This window comes from Natrix helvetica (assembly GCF_964273705.1).
Source record: "Natrix helvetica genome assembly, chromosome: 2".
NCBI classification, from domain to species: domain Eukaryota; kingdom Metazoa; phylum Chordata; class Lepidosauria; order Squamata; family Natricidae; genus Natrix; species Natrix helvetica.
Genome location: NC_138552.1, coordinates 176,046,791 through 176,067,546, shown reverse-complemented (window position 1 = coordinate 176,067,546; position 20,756 = coordinate 176,046,791). Strand labels below are relative to the sequence as shown.

Below are 20,756 nucleotides of genomic sequence, written 5' to 3'. Positions count from 1 at the left end.
TCCCCACTCCAGGGGAAGGTTGCTGCAAAATCCCCATTTCCTCCCGATCAGGGAGGCAGAGGATAAATGGGGGCGGGGCCAGTCAGACGTGGTATTTACCAGTTCTTCAAACTACTCAAAATTTCCGCTACCGTTTCTCCATAACTCATCCGAACCTGCTGAATAGCACCTCTGGTGCTCATACAACATCCAGAAAACGTTTTCAAATCATTTTCAAAGCATGTGTCTTGATATGTATTTAGAGGATTCTCATCTTTCTTGTTTTTTAATTGTAAATATTTGAAGTGTGTCACTTGATGAAAGGACTGGTGTCCATTTTAGAATTTTCCCTCCACTATTAATGTTTGTATAATATTCTTAAATATTATATTCTTAAATATTCTTAAACTTCCTAGTTAAAAATATATAGTCAAAATCAATATTCTTAACTAAGTGGGGAAAGCAGCTCAGGCAAGTATCTCACTGATGACTAGACAGTGTTTATTATTACCATTATTGTTATTCTTTTTTACCAAAATATATTACAAATATAGTAATCATAAAGGATTAAATATAGTAATCATAAAGTTCCATCCAATAACAAGGATTCATTCACAGTTCACAATCAAACCAACTAGCAGATATTGATAAGACAACATCAATATGTATTTAGAATTGTACCCTGTGATATGAAAGGATATCTTTTACAATGGGTAATACGCTTCCTTAAAGCATTCAGATATTTTTCTGCTTGAGCAGGTTCAATAGAATTTCAAGTCCTCAGGAACGTTGCCTCCCTAAAGAATGACATCTCTATTTTCCACCTTCCTTCTTCTTATAGTGTCTTCTGCTTCACAGGGTGAATATGATGAGAATGAAGTGGATCCTTACCATGGAAGGCAAGAAACACAACCTGAACCTGAAGCCCTGGAACTTGATCATGAGCTGAACTTAGGAAATGAAGAGATGGATGAGGAAGACAAAGAAGAAGAAGAAGGTAGAAGTAAACACGGCTAAATGATGCTTAGGATCAGAAAGATTGTTATCTCCAGGGGGGTGAAGGAGGACCACTTTACAAAACTTGTGTCCTGGTACAAAAGTTGCAACTTACAAACTTGGCATCAGAGTTTAAACTCTGGCTTTCTGGCCAAATTATTGAAAATTAAGATTTCGTTGCTATCAGCAAGTATGTTTGCATCTACAACAATTTTCATCAGCTTGATGAAGTAAAAAGGTCATTACCTTTTAACTAAGGTTAATACCATTATCTTAGTAATTTGAAGAGTTGATTCAAAAGATGCTATTTATAGTTTAAAGTGATAGAACAATGAACATTTGGGGAATTAAGTAAGCTAAGAATGTGCTCTTTTTCAAATTTGAAGCCGAAAAGGTGCTTCACATTTGAGCCACGGTGGCACAGTGGTTAGAGTGCAGTACTGCAGGCTACTTCTGCTGACTGGAATTTGGCAGTTCAAAGCTCACCAGACTCAAGGTTGGCTCAGCCTTCCATCCTTCCGAGGTGGGTAAAATGAGGACCCAAATTGTTGGGGGAAATATGCTGACTCTATAAACCGCTTAGAGGGCTGTAAAGCACTATGAAGTGGTATATAAGTCTAAGTGCTATTGCTATTCAGTGGGCTTATGGGCTTCATGCTATATTTGCCAATGGCTCCTTGAAAAAGCTGTGTTTCCCCCCAGCTCCATATGGTAACTGTGTGATCCCAGGAAAAATATGTGTTTGGGTTAAAGAAGTATCCACATTGTGTCTAATTTTTGGCCCAATTGATGCTCCCTGAACACATGGGAGCTATCCATTCAATACCCACTGTGCAGCTATTATGCGATTCCAGAAAAAGAAATAATTTATTTATGGAAGAAATTGAGAGGAGAAATTGATGGTTTCATGGATACGCCCAATGCCAGTCCAGAGTTTTGTATCCAAAGCACATCCTTGGTTTGCACTTTTTTCAGTTCCCTGGGCCTTGATCACTTATGTCTGGTGTCCTTTGCCTTTTCAGGTATTCAGTTCCATAAATAATAGTGCATGTATGGAATTTAGCAGGCTTGGGGCATTCTATCCAATTGTGTGTGTGTGGGTTTTTAAAAACTATATCTCTTTTTCTACTAGGAGAAAATCCTTTTGAGATTGAAGAGAAGGCGACAGATGTAGATGAAAAGGAAGCAGAAGATAAGAATACTGGAGATATGGATGAAGATGGACAGGATTCTGAGCAAGTCGAAAAAGATCCTTCTGAAGATAAAATTGAACAAGATAAAAATGAAGAAGGAACAGAGAATTCTGATGCAAATACAGGCGAAGAAGAGGACTCTACTGTAGAAGAGCAAAAAGCTGAAGAGAAAGAACAAAACATTTCCACTGCTGATCAAGGCCTTTGTCCTCAGGTTTCACATATTGTTATTAATAGAAGTTTGTGTGTGTGTGTGAAAGAGAGAGAAGGAGTGAATTTCAGTAAATAAATTTTCTCGAATTTGTCATGAAAGAAACTAAGCTTGTTTATAGTCTAAAATGTATTTTGTTATGTATGATATATCAGCTACTAATATTTTGCCAAACTAATGCTAACACTGACTCATTTTTTTAATTGCTTCAGAAAATTGATGAAGCTAATAATGATACTGAAAACGAAGAACAGTTACCTGAAGCTTTGGAAAGAATGGAACATGAGGCATATGGAGAGGCAGGAGAAGAGAATCTGCAGAGCGACACAGCTGTTGAGTTGGTTGGAACTGCATCTGAGAAGGATCAGGCAAAAGAGGTGAAATGGAATAACTTTATAGGTATTTGTACTGGTACTGGAGGAGTTGCAGCTTCAAATGTATCTCAGCCATGGGAGCTCACTGGTGCCTTTGGATCGCCATCTCTCACCTCAGCACATCTCACCGTAACCTTAAGCCTAATTGCAGTAGAGGGAGAATTTTGTAACTTCTGTAGCAGCTACTTCATGTCTCTCATTTATTTCTATCCTATCAACTCATTGAGTAATTGCTTTAAGAACTAGTGGCTGGCTCATATCCAGAATATATATTTTTTTGTTCACTTTGACTTAAGAGTTTGGTAGATCTATAGAAAGCAAAATAACAGAGTTAGAGAGGATCTTAGAGGTCTTCTAGTCCAACCCTCCACTCAATTGCAGGAAATCCTTTCCAGTTTCAGACAAATGACTGTCCAATCTTTTCTTTTAAAAACTCCAGTGATGGAGCAGCTACAACTTCTGGAGGCAAGTTGTATCACTGATTAATTGTTCTCACTGTCAGGAAATTTCTCCTTAAGTTTTAGACTGAATGTCTCTTGTTAAGCTTCCATCCATTACTTCTTGTATTGCCCTCAAGTATTTTGAAGAATATTGGATCTGTTCATATTCTTCATAGGTCTCAAAACACTGAAAATAAGGTAGATGATAATACCAGAATCCATTTTCCAGTAAAGAGGAAAGCATATTTCCATTTTTAAGGGGAAAAAACATTTATAAAAGTGACAATGTATTACAGCTGTTCTTTGTATATATAGTGCTTTTTAAACTTTATTAACTTATTTCCTTTGGTTACATCCTCAAATTGCTAAATTAATCAATTTCTCCAGTAAGACTAACATATTTCTCTATTCCAAAGATGATGTAGTTGTCGGCTTTAAGCTTAGTATGCCTGTGATGTGTTTTTGCAAACAAGATCTTACTTTGCATGTCTTATTTCAGGAACACGGGAGTGGAACTTCGGATGCCAATCAGCCAGAAGGACATGAATCTGAATTAATGGCACATCTGGCTTCACAGAAACAAAACAGAAAAAATACCCAGGTGTCTTATTCTTTTAAAAATGTGTAAATTACTCCTTTGCAAATTGGGGGCTCCTATACTAATGATCTTTGAAGACTGTTTAATGGAAAACAAGGAAAAACTAAGCATATGGGACCGCTAATTATTCCTTGGCTCTCATGCTGCTTGGATGTTTTAAGATAGTTTTGAGCTGAAAAAAAGTCAGAATCTGCTGATACATATTCGAAGAGAAACTGCATCTAGAAGTAATACAGAATCAAACACAAACTTTGTACAGTTTTTATTAGGAACAGAAGCAGAAACAAAGCAGAATTGAATAAATGTGTGAAAATGGTATAGGCCGGCAGACCTCCCAGATCACTCTCTTACTGGCTTCATTCTGGCTCTAACTTTTCCTCTTATAGTCATTTAGAATTAGAATTCTAAATGGCGTTTGGTTTTGGATCATAAATAAGATTTTGATTTGAATTCTATATTGTATGAGCCTTCATATACAGAAAGCTCTCAGCCTAAAAATACTTTGGGCAAGAGGAAAAGAGAAGCTTCTACTTGAACTAGAGAACCAGTAATAGAGTAAACCAGAATTTCTGGGGCAGGGGTGGCGAACACGCGGCTCGTGAGCCGCATGCGGCTCGCGGCCAAAATAAATGAGGCTCTTTGCCTCTTACCATTATTTAGTATACTGTGGCTCGGATCGCGCGCTAAAGCCGGAAGTACGGTCGACGCGACGACGCTTGCCTGCGCTCCACCAGCTCGGCTTCCGTTCCCAGCCGAGATTCTAGCCCTTAGTTGACTAATTTAACCAAATCTGCAAGTAAGAAGCATAGAACAAAAACTTGCAAGATGAAAAAAATGCAAGATGAAATTATATAGTCTTCTACTGCTTTATAGCAGCATTCTTGAATGGTAACAGAATACTTTTGCATCAGATAATCAGACTACCGCCTTATTTGTGTTAATAGGATGTGGTGTATATAATTAGAGTTTAAATTCAACATTTTGAGTCTGAATTTAAAAGTGGAAACAAATAAACACAGAAATAGCTGGATGCTTTGAAAACTGTAAATAGACAATGATTCCACCTTCAACCATTACTTTTAGAACAAACCCATTTCCCAACTTTTAGAAAAATCAACATCAGTTCAAAAATAAACCATGATTATACTTAGTTTCCTGATTACTCTAATAAAATACAACACTTTTCAAAGCAAAGGAGAAAACCTTGATTATTTCCATCTTGTCTAATATCAAGGTTAATTTATTATTGTGTTTTAGTTTTACAAAAAAAATCTATCATTTAACTGATTATATCATATGTGCCTTAATATTTATAAATATTTTATATGACTCAGGGAGAAATATTTCTATTGATAATTGAATTCAAGGTGTAACAAATAATAAACAATGATTTAATTCCCATTATTCCAAAGCATGTATATTTAATAAACATGAAATCAGCTGGTTAATTCTACATGAAACTGCATTGTTGAATTTTAATTTGAATGCTGAATTATAAGAATGTTATATTATACATCAGAATCTCTTTGGTGCACTCAGAAAATATGTCACTGCTATACAATATGCACCTGCAGTATCTTCCCAGACTATCTTCAAATGTTTCCAGGGCTACGAGTTATTTCAAAATTATCCAGGATATTTGAAATTCCAAAAAGGAATTCAATGTGAGATTTTTTTTATATAATATGTGAAACACTTCAAATGTTGTTTAAAATATACTATAAGCTTTTTTCCTTTAAAAATTCTTTAGTTAATAAGCCAGCCATCCTAGTTTTTTTCATGAATAAAGACCTACATGATTACAGAAGCATTATTTACTTTCTCTAGAATCTCTTTCTCCTTTTAATGCACCCTTTAGCTAATAATGTTAAAAATAGGATATTGAAATGAACTTGGCTATAACTAATAAACAAAAAAATGTAAAGCAACTAGGAAGCTCAACAATAGCAAACAAGAAACCAGTGTGTTTCTATACCTCAGTAATGCAGGTATGAGAGAATTGTTAAAATTATATGCTTTTGTGTGAGTGTTTGTCTGTTTTGGCAGGTCACTGCGTGGTGTGGCTCTCTGACTCTCACAGTTTAAAATTTTGGCTCTTTTTGTCGAACTTGTTCGCCACCCCTGTTCTGGGGCATCTGACTTTGATCTAATTGCCCATTTGCAGAGAATTGCAGGTACCCCATCTGGAGCCTGGAAGACAAGACTAAGCTGCAAGCCAGATTTTTCCTACTGTGCAAATAGGCTCCTACTACAATCAAAGCTCAAATAAACAAACAAACAAACAAACAGAATTAATATTTTAAGGCAGGAGTGGATAAGGTGAAGCCGCAGAGGCAGGACAGCCAGCCTATCTTTTCAAGCAGTTCCCAAAGTCAACTTCACGCACCTCTAGAATCCTTTTCTCTTTTTTTAAAGGAACAGGACCTTTATATTCTCTTTTCCTGAATAGAATTTGGATTTGCTTCATCCCCTTGGAAATTAACTGGCTGTGCTTTCCTGTGTTTCAGAGTTATAAAAGAAAGCCAGGGCAAGCTGACAACGAACGCACACTAGGAGATCAGAGCCAACCTGTTCGCAAGCGACTGAGAACTATTGAGTCTAGCCAGGAAGCAGACGAAAGACCAGTTCAGCCAGGACAACATCAGATGGAGGCTGACACCTTTGAGCATATTAAACAAGGCAGTGAATCCTATGATGCTCAGACCTATGGTATGGCAGCATTCACAAGACACCTCAGGGAATAATAATGATAGCTCTTTATGGCATCATAGTTTGAAAAACATATATATTTCTTCACTAACAGATACCCTGTTTCCCTGAAAATAAGACCTCCCGGATAATAAGCCCAATCAGACTTTTCAGTGCATGCGCTAAAACAAGCCCTCCCCCCAAAATAAGCCCTCCCCCCAAATATTGCAACACAGCAGCAGCCATGAGGTGACCACGCTCACCACCTCCTACACCTCAAAAATAATAAAACCTCCCCGAAATAAGGCCAATCGCTTATTTCGGGGGTCAAAAGAAAATAAGATCACGTCTTATTTTCGGGGAAACATGGTATATGATGGCTGGGTATTGTATTCCTTTTACATTCATCTACACTTTAGGTTTATTTTGAGAAATATATTTTTCATTCTGTCTTAGCTAATGCTCTACAGTTTAGTCTACAATGCTCTATATCCTAAGACACTGGGGTTGCACGAAACCTTCCTAAGCCTTGAGTGTGACCCCCAAAATCCTCAAGTGTTGTTATCAAATGGTAATTGCTAATGTAGCCAGAATGGGAAAAGCATTAAATTTGTTACTAGATAATATTTTTTAATTCTGGTTTTAGATAACTAAACCATTTTAGAGAATGATATACTTTTTTGTAAATAAAACCGCAATGATAACTAACTTAATCTTTTGTTTAGCTTGAAATGTAAATTAAATGAAAACCTTTGGGGGGGGGGAAATGTGTTCTCCTCCACAACCTTTTGAAACATATTCCCTCCTGTTTCCTCTTACAAGTCAAGTGCAGTCCACAGCCTAGAAAAAGTTTGCATCCCAGTATCACATCTGTGCAAATTTAAATCTTACTGAGCTGAAGAGACTTAATATTGATTTAACAATGTATAGAGCTGTGTTGTGTTTCATGCTCAACTGTTAACCATATTTTATTTTTGCTACATTGGGCTGGTTCAAGGAGAAAAGTCAATTTGCTTGACAAATGCCATGCTTGTTTCTAGACCGTTAATAGATCAGCTCCGAATTTTATGATGGCTCATGGAGAACCTCTTGTAATTTTTTTTAATATGATCTGAAAATAGTATTTTATTGGTTTATGTTCCCACCAGATGTAGCAAGTGAAGAACAACAAAAACCAATTTTGCCCATTAATGAAGACAATGAAGAAACAGTTTCCGATGATCTGGCTATGGAAACAGAAGATCATGTTGCTGAGGAACTCAAAACCTCAGAGGTAGAAAAATTGAATCCAGAAGCAAAAATGTCTGGGGCTTCCAAATCTGGTAAGTCATCAACTTCTTGCCTTGAGAATTCATTTTTTAAGAAATAGCTTCCTACATGTTTGTGGAAAGAATACTGTTAATGAAATAAGTCAATAAAGGTGAATAATAATTTGTTGATTTTATCTAAGACATTGCTACATATTAAATGAGCCAAAGTAGGGTACAGGAACGTATATGCAGTAATTAGCGAGCATGTATAATTCAATCCTAGGACCTGAGCAGATAGAGGCAGACAGCCAGGTTCCTAATTCTGAAGATGCTGAAGAAAGGGAATCAAACTCTTTACTGCCAGAAGAAAAGCCGGACCGAAACAAGCACTCTACTATTCATACCGCTCATCAGTTTTTGAAGGATCCCAATGTACAGGTAGAAGACAGCTCACATTTTTAAAACAAAACGATGTGTTAACTGGTTTAAGCAGATCTATTTTAATGTGATCATAATGTTGCAGTAGTTGCAGGTTGTTGCAGATTACAGTCTCAGGTGATGTAGAACATAGGTCCCCAACCAGTGCACGGCTGGTACTTGTCTGCATCCTGTTGGGAGCCAGACTGCACAAGCGGCAGGCAAGCACACTAAGCTCCATTTACACAAGTGACGGGCAGCATGCAAACCCATCCCCCCCACACACACACACTCCCCGGCTGCTGCTGGTCCACAGAGCTAAAAGGGTTGGGGACCACTGATGTAGAATCAATAGATAGGTTTCAAATTTGGGGAGGACTTTCAACTGCTGATGATTGGATGGGGAGATAAAATTATGACAATAGGTAAAGACATTAATGCTACCACTTTATCTTGTAGACTCAGTATATAGGGAGAGTCAAATATCTACATTAAAATGGCATAAAGTTGCTTTGCTTTCATTACTATTACACTCCTGTAAAAATTATAATTACAAATTGGCTCCTTGGAAGTTTACAAATATAGTTAGTTAACAATGCCTGAAAATAAGGAATACTGAAATAGAGATATATAGAGCTGCAAAATTTCAGCATTCTAATCAATACTCATTTTCACTTTCGTCAGCTTCATCCAGCCTGTAGCTCGGGGGTGTCAAACTCATGGCATCACATTGTTGTCACGTGATGTATCATGACTTTTTTCCCCTTTGCTAAACCAGGAGTGGGCGTGGCCAGCGCATGACTCATCTGGCCTGTGGGCTGCGAGTTTGAAGGCTTCTGTAGCCGCCTTAAATACTGGTGCAGTCCTCTGAATTATATCACCTGATTCAAATGGATACCAGGGAGAGAAGGCTAAATATAATCAGTGGTGACAGTACTTTTTCCAAATCTGTAAATGATTTTCTCAATTGACTTCTTGTACGTGTTAAAAAGCATGGGGACCGTTAGAGGTTTAAGCCATTTTTCTGCAGAAGGGAACTGAACTGGAAGATCACTGTGAAATTTATTTATTCTACTGTGCTTCTATTTATTCTAGAAGAATAGATGGTAACAAAAAAATCAGAGCAAGTCAGTAAAGCAGAGTGGCAGACTTGCTGAAATGTTTCCTGCAAGTGTAGATGTGATAAAGGACAATAGATAATCTGAGGGGAAATCCATGTATTTCTGGAATATTGTATTACTAGGGATGATCTAGCACTTTTCCAGAAGGACTACTGGTTTCCACGAGAACTTGTTTTCCAGTTCGGAGGATTAATTTTCAGAATACTACTGGAGTATCTTCATAATTGGGCAAATGGCATAACCTGGAGAGGAATCACATTCTGTATTTCTCTAGAGCAGTGGTTCCCAACCTTTTTTTGGCCATGCCCAACCTAAGCATCTCTAAAATCCTGATGCTCCCCCATGACATATAATTCTTACTTTATTTAAAAAGTGAACTCTACTTACGGGGAGGAAGCCTAAAAGGCCATTCACTTGGTTTAAACAAGGTTCAAATCGCCCCCATTAAAAATCCAATTGCCCTCCTGGTGGGGTGTGGGCCCCATGTTGGGAACCATTGCTCTAGAGCAGTGATGGCAAACCTTTTTTGGCTCGTGTGCCACTAGTGGGGGGAGCGCAGGGGGGTCGAGTGCGGGCGTGCCGCACCCATAATGCAACGCGCGACCACCCCAGTGCGCATGTGCGCAAAACGCGTGACCACCCTATTTTTACATGTTTCTTTTGCCCTCTCCAGGCTCCAGGGGCTTTATAGGAGCCTGGGGAGGGTGAAAAGAGCCTCCCCCGACCCCCCGGAGGCCCTCCGGAGGCTTCAGGGACTGTCCAGAGGCTTCCCTGAAGCCTTCGGAGCGCTTAAAACCACCCTCCGAGCAAACCGGAAGTGACTTCCGGGTTGCTCGGAGGGTGGTTTTAAGCGTTCCGAAGGCTTCAGGGACCGTCCGAGGCTTCCTGATGCCTTCGGAGCGCTTAAAACGACCCTCCGAGCAACCCGAAAGTCACTTCCGGTTTGCTCGGAGGGTGGTTTTAAGCGCTCCGAAGGCTTCAGGGACCATCCGAGGCTTCCCTGATGCCTTCGGAACGCTTAAAACCACCCTCCGAGCCGGGTTGCTCAGAGGGTCGTTTTAAGCGCTCCGAAGGCATCAGGGAAGCCTCGGATGGTCCCTGAAGCCTTCGGAGCGCTTAAAACCACCCTCCGAGCAAACCGGAAGTCACTTCCGGTTTGCTCGGAGGGTGGTTTTAAGCGTTCCGAAGGCTTCAGGGACAGTCCCTGAAGCCTCCGGGGGGGCGGGGGGGCTCTTTTCGCCCTCCCCAGGCTCCTATAAAGCCTCTGGAGCCTGGGGAAGGCAAAAAATAGCTTTTAAAAAGGTGAACTCAGCTGGCCAGCGCGCATGGCTCCGCGTGCCACTTGTGGCATGCGTGCCATAGGTTCGCCATCACGGCTCTAGAGCATCCCATTCTAAAGGTTTTGCACAACCTCTTTAGACTAAGATAAAATGTAGGTTACTCTTTGAAGGAGTATTTCTACACTAAAACTAATCTGTTCATATTGCTGGATTCTTACTCCAATTTGTTATATTTTAAGCACATATTTAAAAACCCTGAAGAACTAAGGCAAGACCTAGAGAAGCAGCTTGAAGCCTGGAAGATTAGAAATCCTTTAGAGGTTAGTAACATTATTTAAGTAAGGAGATCATTTTGTATTATTTTTTATAAGAAAGGTAATTAAATCTTGTTTTGAAGTCATATTAAATACTATTGCTTAATCGTCTGAAATTTGTGTCCTGATAATGTTCTGCAGTATCTAACTGGTGTTTTTATAATCATAAAATTGCACAACAAATTATTTGCTTTATATTAAATAAGTATAAAATATTACCTTTGAAAGCCTGTGGGAGAATTACTAAATTACTGACATCAAGGTATTAAGAAATGATGTATTCTTAACTTTATGTTTTATTAAAGATATTTCTGGATTTTTAAAATAAATATTGGAAGCCTGAAGTCCATCTAGTATTTCTAATACATCAACACTGGGAACACATACGAATTTTCATAGACACCCTGGATGTGTATTCTGCATTACTGCTAACACACTGTACAGACAACAAAAAGTTATTTTCTAAACAAACTGGGTCTGATCACCACTTGGTAACCAATGGATTTTATGTGGGTTTTGTCTTGTACCTTGAATGCTGTAGGGGGATGCAGTAGCCGAAGAGATGTGGCAGAGATACCTTCTGCTCACTGAACCTCTTTCACAGCAGCTCTGTGAGCAGCTCCGACTCCTCCTGGAACCAACTCAGGCAGCCAAGTTGAAGTAAGTAGAGCAAAAAGCAGGAACAAGCTAAATAGTTTGATTAGCGGAACAGAGCTTCATAGTAGAATGCATAGCACAATGAAATCAATGGCATTTAATGTTTGTTTAGTCTCTGTTTAGCAACTGCCTAAGCTATTCACATACATATGAGCAAACAAAAGACATTAATAATTTTAAAAAGATCATTTTTCAACAAATGTTTACATTTATGACAATAAAAGTCATTGTGAAACTGATCAAGGCCTAGTCAGTTTCAACCAGCAGTGCTCTGCGGTGGGAGAGTTCTAATTTAAATCTTAATTAGTTAAGATCCCAGAGGTGAGGTTAACCCTTTTTAAGAACTGCACTGCAGAGAAAAGCATCTCAGAAAAATGGTTTGTTTAAGCAATCTCTTCATCCTGGAGGAAGACAAAAAAGAGGGAGGAACAGTCAGGCACAGGACACTCCACTAGAGAACTTTATCTGAATGAGATGGCAGCAATTAATGATCTTTGCAGCATCTCTCTCATATAGTTTATTTAGCGACCATGTCACTTAGCAACCGTTTCTCCAGAACCAGTTGTAGTCGCTAAACAAGGACAACCAGCATTCATTAAATGGGTACATTAAAATGTTAATTGAATTAACATTCTGAGTTCAACAGCCATATATCTTGATTAAATCATCACTTTTCCAAGTGTATTAATTATTTACTGCATTTATGTATTGTCATGTTCCATATTTTAGGATGATACAAGAGTCTTTGATTCCTTCAACAGGTTAACTATTGTAGTATAAGTATTTGCAGACTGAAGTCTATATGGGTTTGGAGTTTGTGCACATGCAACAAGACTGTACAGTTTGACAGTATAATCTGCATATTCCTAAATCATATTTTATTTTTAATGAAAAAGTTTTAACCCTTATGTCAATAAAGATATTTTTTTAAGTCTGAATCGTGCTTCAGAGAGATGACTGATATACTTTTGGAGCATAAGAGCAGAGAGACAATATCCATCACACATTCTATGATAATAAAACCAGAATTACATATGCATAACAAACATTGTCCTGTTGGCACAGCTGGCAAATTTTATTCAAATTGCAGAATTCATTGAAATTGCCAGAAATAAAATTCTGTTTATTTGGAAAGGAACAATAACAACAGCTTTTGCAATTTCTATCTAATATTTTGGATTTCCCCCCTAGGTTTTTATTTTTAGAAAAGCTGTGAAAAATATTTAAAATTATTTTCAACCCTTTGTCTCAGCCAACATCATCTTTTCCAATTGTCAGACAACTACATATGTGCAATAACCACATTTATAGAACTCTAGCAATTTCTTCTAGAAATCTTAAACCAATATTTCTGATAATTAAATCTCTGGTGAGTTATGCAAAACTCATATTCTGCTTAATTATTTTTATAAATGTCATGTTTACGATAGATGTTTTATGTCATATTGTTATGATATTTATAACACTGTGTTATAGTATTAATGTTTTGAATGTTCCCAATTACCAGAGGTGATTATAGAACAGGAAAAAGGTTGAACATGCGCAAAGTAATTCCATACATTGCAAGCCAGTTCAGAAAAGATAAAATATGGTTACGGAGGACCAAACCCAGCAAGCGGCAATACCAGATTTGTTTGGCTCTTGATGACTCTGCCAGCATGGTAGACAATCACTCTAAACAGGTAAAAGAAATTACAAATATTACATTATATTCTGATCTTACAGGTTTGCATTCATTCATATTTCTTCTGTGTTTCATCCTATCCTATACATCAGTAATGCCGAGCCTTTTTCTTACTGCATGCCAAAATTGTACATATGCGCTTGTCCACACCAATTCAATCCTCCCCGCCCACCTGTGCATGCACGCGCAACCCCTTCGCAGGCTCTGGAGGCTTTCCTGAAACGGACCATTTCCAAACTTACGGTTGGCCCATTGGGGCCATTTTTCGTCCTTCCCAGGCTTCAGGAAAGCCTCCGGAGGTTGGGGAGGGTAAAAAACGCCCCCAACTAGCCAACCAGAAGTTCGTTCCCAATCTCACTGCACTTCAGTGGATGTACAGGCATCTTTGCTTCAGCCCCAATGACTGTTTAGTACTTGAGATACTTCATGTATTTAAAGAAAAGTGTCATCACTGCAATTTTCTAATTTCTTGCAGAATTTGTATGAAAGTATGTGGCATCACAAGCTTTAAGAAAAGGTTTTATCGGTGGCAAACTTTTTTAGAATTTTGCAGTTTAAATGTTAATTCTGTGCCAAATAGTTCATATTAAAATCTACTGATAATACTTTTAACCTTACTTATAAATGAACTCCAACTACATAAACTTGTTTTTTGTAGCTCGCATATGAATCCTTAGCAGTGATTGGGAATGCTTTAACACTTTTAGAAGTGGGACAAATTGCAGTATGTAGGTAAGAACACCTTAAACTTTTATTGACTTTCGGTAGTGAAAATTAATCTAATTCTTGCAGGGGGACACAATTTTTTAAAATATGTTTCACTTTATTTTAGTTTTGGAGAGACAGTTCAGCTGCTACATCCATTCCATGAACAATTCAATGACCGATCAGGAGCAAGACTACTACAGCTCTGCAAATTTGAACAAAAGAAGACTAAGATAGCTCAGGTAACGCCATTTCTTAAGGTCATGTTGTCCATTGCCTTACATCTGACTGCATTGTAGAAACAAATCTGAGATCCTGCTGGTGTGCCTACCTTCAAGCTGTATGGCAGGATCCTTCCCCAAGTTTTTAGAATTGCCTTTGAGTTGGTGGGGGAAGTAACCTTTAGATGAGATAAGAAGCACATAAATCAAATGAAATAAATATTTCCTCACTGTTGGTTCCTCAGGATTTCACTCTACCTGTCTGGGTGCTGGTTGTGATAAAGCTCAGGAATTCATGTCCCCCATGACAACCATAGGCTTGTTTCAAATACTGGGACCAAGCCATAATGGTGGCAGCCCCTTGGATCTTGTCATTTTCTCTGGGCAACTACCGTATTTTTCAGAGTATAAGAAGCACCAAGGTTTTGAAGAGGCAAATTTTTTAAAAAGGTTTTTGCACTCTGCAAACTTCCCCAAAACGGCCCCTTTTTCGTGAAAACAGGCCCGTTTTCTTTCCAAAAAAAGGCATGAATAGCCTTTAGGGGGCTTGCAGAGTGCTCCTGGGAGGTGGGCCCCTCAAAAACGGGCCATTTTTTGTCAAATAAAATGCATGCATAGCCTTATGGAGGCTTATAGAGTGCTCCTGGGGGAGGGGGCAAAATTGAGCAAAAAACAGCCCGTTTTTCACTCATTTCTGCCCTCCCCAGCCCCCAGGAGCTCTCTGGAAGCCTTCTACAGGCTCTGCACAGCCATTTTGGTGAAGGGGGCAGAGTTTCAGGAAGCAAAAAAAATGTTGTATTTAGTGTATAAGACGCACCCAGATTTTCAGCCTCTTTTTTGAGGGAAACAGGTGTATCTTATACTCCAAAAAAATACAGTAGTTGATATTCTGGAGAGAGAAAAGGGATTTCCATCATCATGGTCAGATCGCCCCTGATCTGGTTATGATTAAGAGCCATCTGTGAGCTCTGTAGGATTGGGATTGGGGGGGGTGTCATTGTTCTGCCCCAGTTGGTTTCCAGTTCGGAGCATGGGGAATTTTCCAGCTCTCTAGCAGGCAGTTTTGCCCTGACTGGTTAAGTACTTGGCATTAGATAGTGTGCTGGGTGCTGAATAGCATTGCCTCTGAGTAGAGCAGTGATGGCGAACCTTGGCTCGCGTGCCACAAGTGGGGGGAGCGCAGGGGGGGCGTGTGCGTGCGTGCCGCACCCATAATGCAATGCATGACCCCCCCGTGCGCATGCACACACAACAGGTGCCCCCCCCAATTTTTACATGCTTTTTTCACCCTCCCCAGGCTCCTATAAAGTGAACTCAGCTGGCCAGCGCGCACTCAGCTGGCCAGCGCGCACATGCGCGCTGGTCAGCTGACAGGGCAGCGCCTCACGTGCCCTGACAAATGGCTCCGCGTGCCACCTGTGGCACACATGCCATACGTTCGCCATCACTGGAGTAAGAGTCTTCTTGCTGGTGGCTGATCCCACTTGGTGCCTTGCTTTTCCATGACCCTCTCTAAAAGTGAAGCACCTGAAACAATGTCTAAGTCAATATACTACCAAGAACAGATACATGCTTATGTTCCAGCCTTCATTATGGCAATAAAGGAGGCTGTGTTTACTTATTGGGACTCTTATCCAGTGGCCTTAATTTGGATTGGACATGGAGAAGGTGACAGGAATTCTCAGCAATCCTTTGCCATTTTATTGTAGTGACTGCTGTAACTCTTAACAAAATGGAACCCAGGGTATTGCCTAATTTCTGCTGAGGGAAAGAATGGTTTACTTTGTACTATCAGAAAACCATCTCAAAATGAAACAATTCTTACTGCTATGCTTCAAATAGAATTTGGAAAAGTATAGTCTTAAAAGTGTATAATTCAAATTGGGCATCCCTATTCTTTGTCACAGAATCAGCATGACAGTTTCAGGGTGGAGGCTGTTTTTCACAATATTTGTTTCTCGTGTTCTTCTGCAGTTTTTAGAATCATCAATAAATATGTTTGCTGCAGCACAGCACTTGTCTTCGAACATCAATCCAGGTATGTCTCTGACTCCTTTTTTATAATCATTAAAAATTACCCTAAGTGAAAGCTGTCCGAGTTGTTCTGAAATCAGGCAACTTCTAAACTGAATAAATAAATAACATCAGCACTGATTATAAGAAGTGGTAGCCTGTAGTTGTTGATTGGTTGATAAAGGTGTGCCTAGCTTTTAAGGTCACAACATCTCAGAGCAGGATGGTCCTCGTTGCACTATACCCAGGAACAATGTTGAAATGGGCAACTCAATTATTTGAATGTTTGAACTTTAAAACTTTAAAATATTGTGTTGAATAGCACTTCTTAATAAATATTCGAAACAAGAAATATTTCAGTTCTTAGTTCCACATTTCATTACTACTAGACAGTTTGGATCTATTTCTTCAATTATGTACAGGATATTCAGCAATATTAGGTTTTACTTTAAGAAATTAATATTTAGATTCCATTTAATGTAGACAATACATTTTTGGAATGTTTTCATTTTTTAAAATACTAAGCAGTACAGAGCCTTCAGAAACTCTTGCAATATTTCTTGTTTTCTGTATACTTAATTCAGGATTTTATTAACAACTGAAATATATGTCTCTTACTAGAAACTGCTCAGTTACTCCTAATAGTATCAGATGGAAGAGGTCTATTCCTTGAGGGCAAAGAACGTGTCAAAGCAGCTGTTCAGTCTGTACAGAATGCAAATATCTTTGTTATTTTTGTAATATTGGACAACCCTAATTCACGGGTAAGTTATCAATGCATCTGTGCAACTTTTTTAACTGTGGAAAAAAGCATGTTATACATAATTATAAATTTATAATATTGGCTATTTCCTTAGTTCCCCTTCAAATGGTACTAAAAAGTGTTTTTTCTGCTTTTATTATTACTATTATTTTATATTATTAAAAGTAACAATAAGTGTATTTGACTTTTTCAAATGTTTAAATTTCTCAATCACATAAACATCGATTGCCTTTCCTACAAAACAGTTGTTTATAACCATGCCTAATTTCTCATTTGCTGCAGATATATGAATTACGCAAGGTCCGTGGTTAACAAGGCCCCCCTCATCAGTGACTTGATCACAGAGGGGGAGCCGGACCTCGCAGGAATAATGGAAACCTGGCTGGGCCCGGAGGGGGGGTTGCCCCTCGGGGAAATGTGCCCTCCAGGTTACCGTGTATTCCACCAGCCACGGGCCCAGGGCAGGGGCGGTGGGGTAGCGATAATTATTCGGGAGGATCTGGCGCCGAGAGAATTCACTGTGTCGCAGATATCTGGGTGTGAGTCTCTGGGCGTGAGATGGGGCCCAGGGAGACAGTTGGGCCTGTTGATAGTATACTTGGCTCCCCGCTATACATCAACGGCCCTGCCCGGACTCCTCGAGCAGATCGCTGAGATGGCGGTTGAGACCCCCAAGCTATTAGTGATGGGGGACTTCAACCTGCCGTCGATGGGAGAAGCATCCGAGGTAGCTCGGGAATTCATGGCTTCCATGACAGCCATGGATCTGACTCAAGTAATTCAGGACCCCACACACGAGAGAGGCCACACACTGGATCTTGTGTTTGTCTCCGACCAGTGGACAAGTGATCTGGGAATAGGGGATTTAGCCATCACGCCCCTGTCATGGTCAGATCACTCACTTCTCCAGCTGGACTTCCCTGGCGCTACCCCCCGCCTCGGGGAGACGGAACCAGATTGTCCTAGATGGTTCCGCCCCAGGCGTCTGATGGAACCAGATAGGTTCCAGGCAGAGCTTGGGCCACCTCCTGCAGACCTGTCCCGCTCCCGGGCAGAGGACCTGGTAGCTGCATGGAATAATGCGGCTGCCGGAGCCTTAGACCGGGTTGCGCCTTTGCGGCCTCTCCGGTGGCAACCATCGACCTGGGCTCCCTGGTTTAACGGGGAGCTAAGGGCGATGAAACGCCACAGGAGACGCCTAGAGAGCAAGTGGAGATCCTCCCGCTCCGAATCTGACCGAACACAGGTAAGAGCCTACTTAAGGACCTACCTTGTGGCAATAAGAGTGGCCAAACGCCGATATTGTGCCACCCTTATTGCGTCCGCAGAGAACCGCCCTGCCGCCCTGTTTCGGGTGACCCGCTCCCTTCTGTCACAGGGGCAGCGGGATCCCCCTTTGCAGGGCAGGGCAGAGGAATTCGGAGAATACCTGCAGGATAAAATCGATCAGATCCGGAGGGAATGGACCCCCTTCAGTGCTCCAGGGGGGGCGTCCGAGGCGAGTCTTGAGAGACCACGCTGGGAGGAGTTTGACCCTGTGGTCACCGAAGATTTGGACAGGTTGCGTGGGCGACTGCGAGCCACCACATGTTTATTGGACCCGTGTCCCTCCTGGCTTGTACTGGCATCCTGGGAGGGCTCACGAGGCTGGCTACTGGGACTGGTGAACGCTTCGTTGAGTGAGGGCCTTCTACCAGCCACCTTGAAAGAGGCGGTGGTGAGGCCCCTGCTCAAGAAGCCTTCTCTGGACCCAATGGAGCTAGCAAATTATCGTCCTGTCTCCAACCTTCCTTTCCTAGCGAAGGTTGTTGAGAGTGTGGTGGCTCAGCAGTTCCCGCGTCACCTGGAGGAATCTGATTATCTAGACCCGCGCCAGTCCGGCTTCCGACCCGGACACAGCACGGAGACGGCCTTGGTCGCGTTGGTGGATGATCTCTGGAGGGCAAAGGATAGGGGTTGCTCCTCTGTCCTTGTCCTATTAGACCTCTCGGCGGCTTTCGATACCATCGACCATGGTATCCTATTGCGCCGTCTGGAGGGGTTGGGGGTAGGAGGCACCGTGCTGCGGTGGTTCCACTCCTACCTCTCTGGCCGGACGCAATGCGTGTTGGCAGGGGAGCAGAGGTCGACCCCGAGGCCCCTCACTTGTGGGGTCCCGCAGGGGTCGGTCCTCTCGCCTCTCCTGTTCAACACATATATGAAGCCGCTGGGCGAGATCATCCGTGGTTTTGGGGTGGGATACCATCTGTACGCTGACGACACGCAGCTGTACATTTCCACCCCAAACCACCCCAACGAGGCCGTCGAAGTGATGTCCCGGTGTCTGGAAGCCGTGCGGGTCTGGATGGGGGACAACAGGCTCAAGCTCAACCCCTCCAAGGCAGAGTGGCTGTGGCTTCCGGCTTCCCGGTTCAACCAGTATATCCCATCTCTGGCCATCGGGGACGAGCAATTAGCCCCGGTGGAACAGGCGCGCAATTTGGGCGTCCTCCTAGATGCCCGGCTGGCTATGGATGACCATGTGGCAGCCGTGGTGAGGGGGGCGTTCCACCAGGTTCGCCTGGTGCGCCAATTGCGACCCCTTTTGGACCGGGATGCCCTACGCACAGTCACTCACGCGCTGGTGACGTCCCGCCTGGACTACTGCAATGCTCTCTACATGGGGCTCCCCTTGAGGTGCGCCCGGAGATTGCAGTTGGTCCAGAATGCAGCCGCACGGGCAATTATGGGGAGAACGAGGTTCTCCCATGTAACACCTCTTCTGCGCGAGCTGCACTGGCTTTCTGTGGCCTACCGGGTGCGCTTCAAGGTGTTAATCACCATCTTTAAAGCGCTCCATGGCACAGGGCCTAGTTACCTGCGGGATCGCGTTCTGCCCCACACATCCCTGCGACCTATTCGCTCGCACAGAGAGGGACTTCTCCGGGTGCCGTCCTCCAGAGAGTGTCAGAGGGCGGCGCCCAGGAGTAGGGCCTTCTCTGTGATGGGCCCTACCCTTTGGAATGACCTCCCCCCAGACATTAGGACAACAACTGACCTCCGCTCCTTCCGCATGAAACTTAAGACCCACCTGTTCCGACTAGCCGGCCTGGCTTAATTTAGAGCTTCTCCACCTCTTGGGCATTTTAATTGTTAATTTTAATTTTTAAACTTTAACTATCATTGGGGTTTTAATTGTTTTAAATTATTGTAATTTATTTATTTATTGTTCCACCTCCTCCATATTGCGATGTATTGCTGTGACCGCTGTTAGTGTACGTCGCCCCGAGTCCCTTGGGGGAGAGGGGGCGACTAAGAAGTCAAATTAATAATAATAATAATTATTATTATTCATACATCTGAATTGATAAATTAATATATGAATTAATTCATAGTTCTGATTGATTAATTAATTGAGTTCTGGAATCTGCAAAGGACCATGACCAATTTGTATCTTAGTCCTGCTTGTTCCTATCTAATACAAAAACTTAAAAGGCTAATTTAATGCAGTGTACATGAGAACCTTTATGAAACTTTTTTTTTTAATGTAAACAAAAGAAACCAAACCATTTATTCATTTAGTTAACTTGTTACGAATATCTACTATTTGTTATATTGTCATATAATTCTTTATTTAGAATCCTCTCATTTATAAACCAAAACATTTGGCTTTGGGTGTTAGTAAACTAAATGTACCCTTTCCTCATTTAGCAACCATGTTTGTTCCAACTACTTGATCATTAAGCAAGATGGTCACTAAGGGTACATGGATCTGAGAGAGAGGGAGATACTGCAAAGACCATTGTTTGCTGTTGTCTCATTCAGACAAATTTGTCTTGTTTTCTTTTTTTGGCCTCTTGTAGTGCAGAGAGA

General features: G+C 41.2%; 1 protein-coding gene across 2 annotated transcripts in view; it reads left to right on the top strand.

Annotated features, from left to right (window-relative positions):
- Positions 1-20,756, top strand: part of MDN1 (midasin AAA ATPase 1) — a 125,846-nt gene that overhangs the window by 103,878 nt on the left and 1,212 nt on the right. For both annotated transcript variants that reach the window (XM_081942808.1, XM_081942807.1), the window contains exons 88-101: positions 838-976; positions 2,108-2,382; positions 2,592-2,756; positions 3,693-3,794; positions 6,299-6,500; positions 7,628-7,801; positions 8,013-8,167; positions 10,787-10,867; positions 11,403-11,521; positions 13,026-13,200; positions 13,861-13,934; positions 14,035-14,149; positions 16,103-16,166; positions 16,763-16,905. In XM_081942808.1, the coding sequence (XP_081798934.1) occupies positions 838-976; positions 2,108-2,382; positions 2,592-2,756; positions 3,693-3,794; positions 6,299-6,500; positions 7,628-7,801; positions 8,013-8,167; positions 10,787-10,867; positions 11,403-11,521; positions 13,026-13,200; positions 13,861-13,934; positions 14,035-14,149; positions 16,103-16,166; positions 16,763-16,905 (1,983 nt within the window). The remainder of the gene's footprint in view (positions 1-837; positions 977-2,107; positions 2,383-2,591; positions 2,757-3,692; positions 3,795-6,298; positions 6,501-7,627; positions 7,802-8,012; positions 8,168-10,786; positions 10,868-11,402; positions 11,522-13,025; positions 13,201-13,860; positions 13,935-14,034; positions 14,150-16,102; positions 16,167-16,762; positions 16,906-20,756) is intronic.